Source organism: Trachurus trachurus (assembly GCF_905171665.1).
Source record: "Trachurus trachurus genome assembly, chromosome: 7".
NCBI classification, from domain to species: domain Eukaryota; kingdom Metazoa; phylum Chordata; class Actinopteri; order Carangiformes; family Carangidae; genus Trachurus; species Trachurus trachurus.
In genome coordinates this window covers 17,540,892-17,551,240 of record NC_139901.1, presented here as the reverse complement: position 1 = coordinate 17,551,240, position 10,349 = coordinate 17,540,892, and the positions used below count along the sequence as shown (strand labels likewise).

At 45.6% G+C, this 10,349-nt stretch overlaps 1 protein-coding gene across 2 annotated transcripts; it reads right to left on the bottom strand.

Moving 5' to 3' along the window:
* Window positions 1-6,769: 6,769 nt before the first annotated feature.
* On the bottom strand, window positions 6,770-8,689 carry her9 (hairy-related 9). 2 transcript variants are annotated; one of them, XM_083974978.1, is made up of 4 exons: window positions 8,372-8,689; window positions 8,107-8,202; window positions 7,900-7,987; window positions 6,770-7,770 (listed from the first exon to the last, which is right to left on the bottom strand). In XM_083974978.1, exons 1-4 carry the CDS (start codon window positions 8,477-8,479, stop codon window positions 7,190-7,192), a joined length of 873 nt encoding a protein of 290 aa, XP_083831104.1. In that variant the 5' UTR covers window positions 8,480-8,689; the 3' UTR covers window positions 6,770-7,189. The 2 variants fall into 2 exon arrangements, with proteins under 2 accessions (XP_083831104.1, XP_083831103.1); XM_083974977.1 differs by having other exon boundaries at window positions 6,771-7,773.
* Between the last annotated feature and the right edge of the window lie 1,660 nt (window positions 8,690-10,349).

Sequence of the window (10,349 nt, the reverse complement as noted above, 5' to 3'; positions counted from 1 at the left end):
GGGCGCATTTGTTTGGAATGAGCCCATCCACTTATTGACACTTGTCTCCCCTGCCTCTTGCATGACAATCCAAGCAATAAAACTACGAGTGGAGCACACACTGTTCAACAGTTACCATAAGAAAACAAGGGCAAAGAGGATGAGTGTTTACCTTCCCAGGGCATGAAAAGAGACGGAGAGGGAAGAATAAAGAAAAGGAGAAAAAAAGGATAAGGGCTCATCTCATAACTCCAGCTCCCCACCACAAGCAGTGCAAATACACTGACACACGCACACACACATGTACACACTCATACCCTACACTACATTTTCCATCACTTTCTATAAGTGGGTAGAAATTGTGGTAAGGAACGGAAAAAACAAGTTAAAATCTACTGACAGGGTAAGGGAAGCAAGAGTTCAACATTTAAAAAAGGGTGATGGCACTGATTCAAATGCTGGTCACACCTGCTTTAAGGATTTGCCCCAGTGTTCACACACAGAGACCCACACAAAGGACAGCACATATGAGATGAGACCAGACACCAGGACATCCTGTTTAGGGGACAATGCCCCCCTCTCTACAGTGCTAAAGTGATAATGCTCTTGCAACTGTGTGGCTGTCACCACCTTGTTTAGCCAGGGTCTGGAGAGGACCACAGGTCTCAGCACACAGGAAAGAAAACTTTTCATCACCTCCCAGAGTAGAATATCCTTCTTTCAAACTTGTTTGTATGTATTTCATTTGTTGCAGGGAATATGAGTTTCCCAGTGCTTCTTCCACTGTGGTAGGAAAATGCTGAAGAAGCTAACTTTGCACCTGAAGAGGCAGAGACCAAGTGACTCAACTGAAACCTGTGGGTTCTGAGATGAATAATTCACTGGAACACACCTTCTTGAGAGGACTGATGAATTTCAGCCAGACATTGTCGAACAACAACAAAACATGGAGGGACAAAGAAAAATGACATCTAAAACATTTAAAACATGACATTACAGGGTTGCATGGGTGGATGCCGTGTTCAAGGGAGAAGCCAGCAATAGCCTGAAGATCATAAAACTGCTTGAATAACCGCAGGCCACCAAATCTGATCTGTGATTAGTGATGATGAAACTGTTGCCGACTTCAAATGAACATGTTGTTCAAAGCTAAACATATCCCAGTCATGCTTTCTACATTGCTTTGCACTGTTTCAGGTTTGACTGGCACTGCTTTAATGACATCACTCTGAAGCGTCCTCTTCCTCTGCAGGGGTTTGATAGTACCTGGCTGGAAAGTCAATACCAGCAAATGTTTATCATAGTGAACTCAAGATTTGCATAACAGTAGTGGGTGAGAACGCTAATAAGGTCACGAATAATTATTTTTTTCCTCTGAATGTTTTTTTCTTTCCATATGAAAAACATAGTATTTATCAAACAATGGCTCTTCAAAGATTGTTGCTAGCAGCAGTGAAAATTAAAATTAATATTTGATATACACACACACACACACACACACACACACACACACACACACACACACACACACACACACACACACACACACACACACACACACACACACACACACACACACACACACACACACACACACACACACACACACACACACACCAAAGCTGCTGGTCACAAATGATATGCATAGAAAGAGAAGTTGTATATTTAGCCATGTTCAGCGTGTGTTTGTTGGATGACAACTTACAACATTTTTTATAGTTTGCAAATAAAGAAGATAGTGAACCTCTCCACAGCAGACTCAATAATGAAGCACACAGATGTAACTAATATCATTAATAATGACTGATCAGTTCCAAGGCTCTGATATTATGTACAACTGCTGACTGGTGTGGCTCATTGAAGTGGTCAAAGGGAGGGTTGTCTTTGCTAATGTTATTAATTACACTAGTGACGTTGTGACTTGTACAAATGTCAAATCCAGAGAAGGTGCATACAGCCAGGACTGAAAATAAATTACTAACACGAAAAACCCCCTTCTCTAAAAACAGATCAGAGCTATGAGTTAACAATGCTGGTCAGTGTGGCAGCGAAAGATATTGTTTTATCTTACACGATTCAGTGAAACAGGTCAAACGTTCTTTCTCACACTGCCACCCAACCACACAATGCAAATGTGTACACTTATTTACACTGTTTCCAACCCCCCGCCACAAACACACGCCACACGCCACACACACACACACACACACACACACACACACACACACACACACACACACACACACACACACACACACACACACACACACACACACACACACACACACACACGGAAGAAGAAATACATCATACAAACAACAGACGGTGGCATCTTAGAAATATGAGACAGATCAGTGCATAGGGTTCTCAAGTGTCAAATTGGGGACAAGTCTGGGCATGTGGTGACACAGGATGAGTCACACACACACACACACACACACACACACACACATGCACACGCACACCTACACGCTCTGCAGAGTATGTCTACATTCATGATGTAACATCTCTCATGGTATTTCAATTAACACTAAATGATTTGTTTGGTCCGAGAATAAACAGAACATTTAATTGTTCACTGTTAGATAGTATTTACCTCTGAGACTATGGCTACTGAATCCTCAGCCGGAGCTAAAATAGAGCAACAGCTGCCGAAGCTGCAGGGGAACCCCCCCCCCCCTCAGTGGATAAAACATAAATAAAAAATGTCTTCATATGTAAGGGAAAGGTTCCTTCAAGGCCACCTAGCACTGTGCATGTTGACCTCTAGCCCTGTCAAGAGGACCTTTTACTTTCTCTGGTGGAATCTGCACCAGTTGCAAAGACTATAATGCACAGGCCTCATGTCTTGAAACCGTAGAAGCTGCTGAAAAGCCAAACCTGGCCTCAGAAATACGTTCTGCAGACAAGCGGCGAGGATCAACGCGGCACCCGGATCTTGTGATATTTGATCAGGCTTGACGCATCCCGTTGCGTCTGCCCGCCCCGCCTCACCTCCTCCATCTGTACACACCCAGCACTTCACACCCAGTCCCAGGGATAAGTGGTCCCTTGCTATAAATACAGAGACAGGATGGATGCTTGGAGGGAGCCAAAAAAGATCAGGCAGTGGGAGGAGGAAGGCGAGTACGGCTAGAATATAAAAAGTGAACACCTGTTAATAAGGTGTCAAGGAGTCAAATGTGAGGTGACGCTAAAGAATAAATTCAGAATCTGACAACTTAATCTCTCGTGTTGCTGCTTATATCATTTGCCCCAACGCCCCTCAAGACAAACAGCTACGGAGGTGTCACTGTTGGATCACACACTTGAGGGAACCATTTCATACTTTCCTGAGTTTCAACACCTACTTTTTGTCGTGTTCCCACCCCTCTTGGCCCATCTGTCTGCCTCCTCGTCCTTCTCCTCCTCTCCCTATCACCCCTGTCTGATTCTCAAGAAAACAGGTGCAAGGAGTGTCCAGTACACACACAGACTGGCACATAGACACACTTCATACCTCATGCCTTCTCCAGCCCCGCCTTTCCCTTTACCAGAACCTGCAGCCAAAGCATGCAGAACATTTCCTTCTGTCCTCATAGCTTGCAGCGTCTTCAGTTTGAGGAGCAAATATAGCATGTCATCCATGAGAAAGTCAGAGCGGAGGAGCTCTCAAACAATCCCCTAGCAGGGTAAACAGGCTGGCCTATTCATTCAGAAAACAACTGTCAGAGCTCTGTGCAAAACCAACCATTTGTCCTTGAGGTGATCAACTGCTTGGGGTGAATTGTAATCATAACTTCACGTAGCCTCTCTATAGCCTACATCTCCTGAGTCCTGACAGAGGGAATCTTTGTAAAATGGACAGCGGGTAAAATTAACTGAGGAGGAAATCACCTGATTGTGTCCTTGGTTGCAATGAAAACATTCTCTGTGGCACAGGCTGTGTTGGTTTCAGAGGCAGTAAGGACAACTCTAAAAATTAAATCATCCTTCTGAGTCATTGTGGTGTCAAACTGGGCTATTTCTACATCTTTAGTCAACTGATCATCCTAAACCACAAAGTGAAGCCTTTAAAAAAAAAAACAGAACATCTATAGTGACACAGACAAATAATTTGGTTTACTCCTGCCTGACTTCCTTGTTTCAGTTAAGTTAAAAACTGACAGAGGGAACGTGTTTATGTATTAATTAAGGGTGTCTGCATGGTGTCCTTACTTTGTGGATTAAAATGTGTAAGAGAAAAAGATGCCCCCTTTGTGTACCTACTGTTGCTGCCACCCTGCATAGAGGATGTGACATTCACTGATAAAAAGATAAATAAAATAAATAAATAAATAAATAAAATGCATATGAAAAGAAGCACTGGCCAAACACAGCTTAAAGCAATTGTGAATTTGGAGGGAGAACTGATGTTAAAAGTTTGGCGGCAAAGTTGTGCGCGCGTTCCTCCATTCAGTCGCTAATGAGAATGATAATTTGTGGCTCCTCTGATGACCCCTACTCCCCCCTTCAATGGTGACTTCTCCCGAGGGACATGATGGCGCAGATCCCCGAGGGACATTCAGCCCTCTGCAGGAATCCTTTTCATCACCAGAGGAATTCCCGCCTGTTTCGTTTTATTCTGTGATGATCCAAATTTCCCCACTGATGCAGCCTGTGCATTCTGACCCCTGTATTAACTGGAGCACAGTAATAGTAATGCGCAAAAGTGGATTTAACACACCTGGATATAGTATGTAGCCTACGACACTGATCAACAGATTGATCAAGGTCCCTGTTATTATGCTACACCGGTGACGCTGAGCTTCTTCTGCATGTGCAAACAGTGTGGAGATGAGATTTACATACATTTCTACAGAAGAAGGAACTCTAACAGCCTTACTGTTGCCATGTAAAAATAGGATGGACTCAGTCAACTTCTTCTTCAAGTGCATACTGCTGGATCATCCGAGTCCCACACCACCGCGATCCCGGGCCGGGCTGTGCGTCTCGGCGGCCACGCGTTTGTGTGTTTGCCTCCTCACCTCCGCAGAGCGGCTGCACGACCTGGCAAGCCAGTGGGGATTTACTGACTGGCGCTGTGCCCGGCCACAGGCAGTCTAGTTCGCTTGGTTCTCACGACCTCAGCTCCACAAAGGCACCTCTGAACTATTAACTCAGACACTAAGGCAGTAGGAAGAACCGCAGAACCCACACGAGGTGCCAACCGGTGTTTCAGTTATGCCTCCTTGCAAAAGGAAGCAGTCTGCGCGTCAGCGGGAGTGGGTTTTTCAGTGTGCCATTTAGCGAAGGTGTCATCTGCAGGGCACACGGCTCTCACCAGGTTGAAAGTGAGAACGCAACTACAAGAATTAGTAAATGAATTCAACTGTAAAAGAAAGATGAATATCAGGAGTTGCGCGAGTTATCAGTGCAAAAACACCCGTCACAAGTCACGTAGGCCAAGAAAGAAAGAAAGAAATAGAAAAGAAACAAAAAAAACTACTTTTTTACTTTTTAATTTTGTTCAAAGAGAGAAATTCCCAATTGACACGTGTTTAATGTTATTGCAATAGGCTCACTGATTTCTTGCTGGGCACACACTGTAACAATAACATAAAAGTATAAATAATGAATTTTACACTGTTATATATTTACTTTTTGATATTAAATCAAAATATGGAACTCCTAAACAAACAGTTTTCTGTGGATTTGCGTAGGAGATGCGAACGAAATATTTTGAACAGAAGAAAACGCTGAGATTGTTTATCCTATAGCTACTTTGTGCTGGAGTGAGATTACTTTTGGCCTGCGCCAGCCGTGCGCACCCACGACGCGCCGGTGGAGTATTAAATGTTGAGGGGTTTTGACCGGCGGTCACCAGGCTGTAACCTAATCCAAAGTAAAGGGGCCCACTGACTGCAAGTGGCTGACACATGGCTAGCGCCACGCCGCCCGACACAGAGACTGTGCCCTCAGTTCCGCGCCCCACACACAGGAGGAAGATAAGTTTACACTCAGAGATAAACAGGGGCAGGAGGAAGAGAAAGAGAGGCAGAGCTTTAATTCGCATGAGTGTGAACGCTGTGACAGAGAAGGCACCTGGCCAGATGTGCAACCACATAAAGCAAGCTGCAGTGCAGATGATCATGTCGAGCTTATTCTCTCTTCTATAACCTTCATCTGCCCGACCTCCATCAGGTCTCCCCTGCCATCAAAGTTCCCTCGTTTTCTCCTTTATAGAGGTGTAGGCCCTCTGGGAGTAGAACTGAACAATTGACGCACAAAAGGAAGCGAGGATCCTTCCATATTCTCCTTTCACTGAGGCAATCTGTTAGTGACATTAACCCCTGAGCGCATTTCCCAGGCTCATGAATAGGGTTTAAGACTTCTTAAAGCTCCCGCTGCATACAGGATGAGACTCTTTTCAAACTTTTAATTACCTTTATAGCAATAGAAAAATACACCCCCATTGTCCCCCTGAACCATTCTGCAGTGAGCCAGATGTAAGAAGCTCCCGCCAAACTGGTGACAAGGTGGCCACTTAAAATTTAGTAGATTCATTGATATTTGGAGTTTATATTAGGAACATAAACATGGTTTGCAGCTTCATTTTGGCTACAGTTGTGAGTATGTTCATAAGTCACATTCTCCTGCTGCACCTATAGCCTATATGTGTCTTTTACGCACGGCCACAAAGATTGTATGCAAGGCATTTTGTTGCATATAATCTTTTCCACCCCCTAAGTGCAACAATAGAAACAGGCTGTGAACAAGGCATTCATTTCTGAAAAGTAATTTATTAAAACAATGGGCCATCACCCAACTTCAGGTTTTTTTTTCTTTTCAACACAAAACAACAAAGAATATAAAACACAGCTTTGGTATAACAATCCATAACAACTCTGTACAAAACTAAAAACCTTTTCATAAAAAGTACTTTATAACAAAAGTTTCCTCTAATTCTTCTGCATGTACAGGGTGTTTATCACCGACATCCAAATATTGGAATCAGACAATAAACTATATATATATTTTTTCAAAACATGTGCCACATAAAGACAACCCCTGTTCCATAAAACGAAACAATGAGAACTAAGGAGGGGGTATAAGTGGTTAGTTGCCATTCCACAGCGGGAAAAGTCACAGCTTCAACCCCAGCAACAGTTGTGTGTGCAGTCAGTTTAATGTCAGAACTGGAAAAAGTGATGCAAACTGGGTTCAAATGAGTCTCTTGTCCACCGACCAGCTACCAGGGTCGCCACACGGGCTCGCTGCTCTCCGAGCCGGTGCTGACCCCCACCGGACTGACCGCCTGAGAGCCCCCGGAAAAGGACGTCATCCCGTGGACTGGAGATGCTGCTGTGGGCGCTGAGCTGCCGTGCACCGGGCTGGCGTTCACCGCTACGGGCACTCCTGCGTTCGTGTAAAGGGGGATGACGGGGGCTGTGGCGGAGGCAAAGGCCGGGTTAGGGATCAAAAAGGCGAACTGTCCATCGGTTGCGGGCACCAGCTGAAACCCACCGAAGACCTTGGGGGAGACGGCCTCGGCGGGGCTGAGTTTGGAGCTCATGGCGGCGCCGCTGATGGGCAGAGTGGAGGGGAGCTGCACATGGAGAGGCTGGGCCAGGTGCGCCTGCTGGGACGGGGCCTGCTGTGGGTAGTTCATGGACATCATCTGGCCCATGCAGCTGGACAGGTGGTTCAGGAGCCTGGATCTCACCTCCGTGTTCACCCCCTCGGAGGTGGACAGGAAGCGGGTGACCTCGTTCATGCACTCGTTGAATCCGGCTCTGTATTTACTCAGGACGGTGGCATCTGCTGAGAGCGCTGCTGAGGGGAGGAGAGAGAGAGAGAGAGAAAAAACAGCATATTAGAGACGCGTTTGGAGCTTCGTGACTTTCAGCAGCTACGCATTGACCTCATAATGTCTCTGACACACTTCTATAGAAAACTTACCGCTCATCTGTACGCGCTGCAGGTTCCTCAGGTGCTTCACTGTCATCTCTAGGATGTCTGCTTTTTCCAACTTGGAGTGTCTGGAGCTCTGTGGGGAGACAACAAGAAAATAAAAAGTTGAGTTTGCATTCAAGGTAGTACCCATTAAAACGACATAAATCACAGTGGAGATGATGTGTGAAAGCATCAACATTCATCTTGACTTACATCTTTTTTTAGTGCGTCCAGGATGAGTGTCTTGAGCTGTCCAAGGCTTTCGTTAATTCTTGCTCTCCGGCGTTTTTCCATAATGGGTTTGGATGACTGCAAAGAATAAACAATTCTACCATAAGTTCCTGTTCAGCAGGCACAGAACAGATGTAATGTCACTTTATAAAAATAAACATGTGCACTTATTACAAACTCATGCAATTTTAAGAAGGCCCAATAGAGATGAAAATGTAAAAACCAAAAAAACAAAAACAATCCTTACTTTTCTATGCTCGCTGGCATTTTTCGGTTTGTCCGGTGTGTGTGATCCGTTTGCAGGGGCACCGGCAATCGGGGATGCCGTCTGCTTTTCCATAGTGTCAGCTGGCATTGTTGATCAAACCGGAGAAAAAGGCGTAAACAAAGTAAATCCTTTTTGTGGAAACCCGCTGGGAGATTTAATGTTTTGAAGGAAAAAAAGTTTCAGAAATTCACTGGGAGCCGCTGCACTGCCTGGCAGTTGAGTCCACCGATCGGTTTGCGTTTGTTATCACAGATCTGTCACCTGAGCGCAGGAGCGTGTGTTACACCGCGCGAGCGAACCTCCGCTTCTGCTCTCCGCCACGAGCCAGCGGCGGTATTTATAGACGGCTCGCGTGCTCCCAGTTCGTGTGAAACCCTCTCTGCATTCTTTCCCACACTCGCCTCAGCCAATCGCAGAGAGGACTCACCCATTGGACGCGGGGCAGAGCGCTGATTGGACAACACCCCCGCGGGCCGTCAGTCACGCGCTGCTCAATCAGCCCTGCAGGGACAAACAACAAAGCGGAGCGAGAGCAGCAGCAGCAGCAGCAGCGGCGGCCGGGCTGTGAAGTGATAAGGCGGCAGGAGGAGGAGGAGGAGGAGGAGGGGTGGTGGTGGTGGGGGCTCGATGTTTGCCTCCAACTTTGCTTCTTGCTCGTTAAAAGTGCTACACTGCTGGTGTGTTTGTGTGTAGCTACGGGAAGAATGTGGAGTGTGCACTGATAAAGTTTTTTTTATTTTTTATTTTTCTTTACGGTGCAGCCAGTGGCCTATCCCATTTCTGACTGAGGACGAACTACAAATCTGTGTTTTAATTAAAACAAGTGATGATTAATTAGGCTTATTTATGGCTGTGTATAAATATGCATATAGTCATTGCAGTAATATAGGAATAAAGTGGGAGGTCGCTGCTGTGTGCATCCCAAAATAAACCCACAACGTGTATGTATTTTTCTCTTCAAACGTGTGCCCACCTCTCAGAGTTGTAAATGGCCCGCTGTGACTAATAACAACAATGTTTATTTGTTTTAAGCATAAACCCTTCTCTTGGCTCGACATGAAAACAAACAGCCCACACATTTTTATCTATTTTTGAGACTCCTCTCGCGCCTCCAAGGAGAGGACATCTGTAATGGCACGCGAGGCGGTTTGCAGCAGCAGCACACACCAGGCCAATGGCATGCGGCCACTTTATGCAAATAAGCGGAGCGCTCTCTGATTGGCTCTGTGAACTGCTCCGTGTCAATCATCCCGGCGCGGGAGCCGCTCAAAGGAGGAGGGGGAGGAGGGGGGAAGAGGAGGAGGGAGGCAGGCACATCTGTCCGCGTGCCGTTCGCGCACAGTCTTCTCCGGTCTACGCGGAGCACGTGCCAAAACTTGGAGATTACAGCCTGGAGACCAAGGAGCGTATAATGTCAAGGCTGCAGAATCTGGAAACATTATATTTAACCACAATAGAATAGAATAGAATAGAATAGAATAGAATAGAATAGAATAGAATAGAATAGAATAGAATAGATCATGAATGGTTTTAGGCAAGAGTTAAAATAAAGGTAAAGCACAGTGTCTTATCTTCTTAAGAAACGGACAGAATAGTGCTATAGTCCAATAGATCCAATAACTCAGTCTCAAACAACAACTGTCAACGTTTTTAAAATCATAGTAGCCTATTAGTTTATTACTGCGGTCAAGTGAGCCGTCGTTCTTCCTCGCGGAGTCAAGCCAGCCGCACAAACATTTGAACTGCGCCCGTATCATAGAACTTACGGTAAATTCTCCGAGTCCACTGACGAAGCTAACGCTAGTTCAGAACCAAGCGAGATGACTTCCGGTTTTCAAAGTAAGACGCGGATAATACAAAGGCAAGGTGTGTGTGTGTGTGTGTGTGTGTGTGTGTGTGTGTGTGTGTGTGTGTGTGTGTGTGTGTGTGTGTGTGTGTGTGTGTGTTTTCCCGTGTG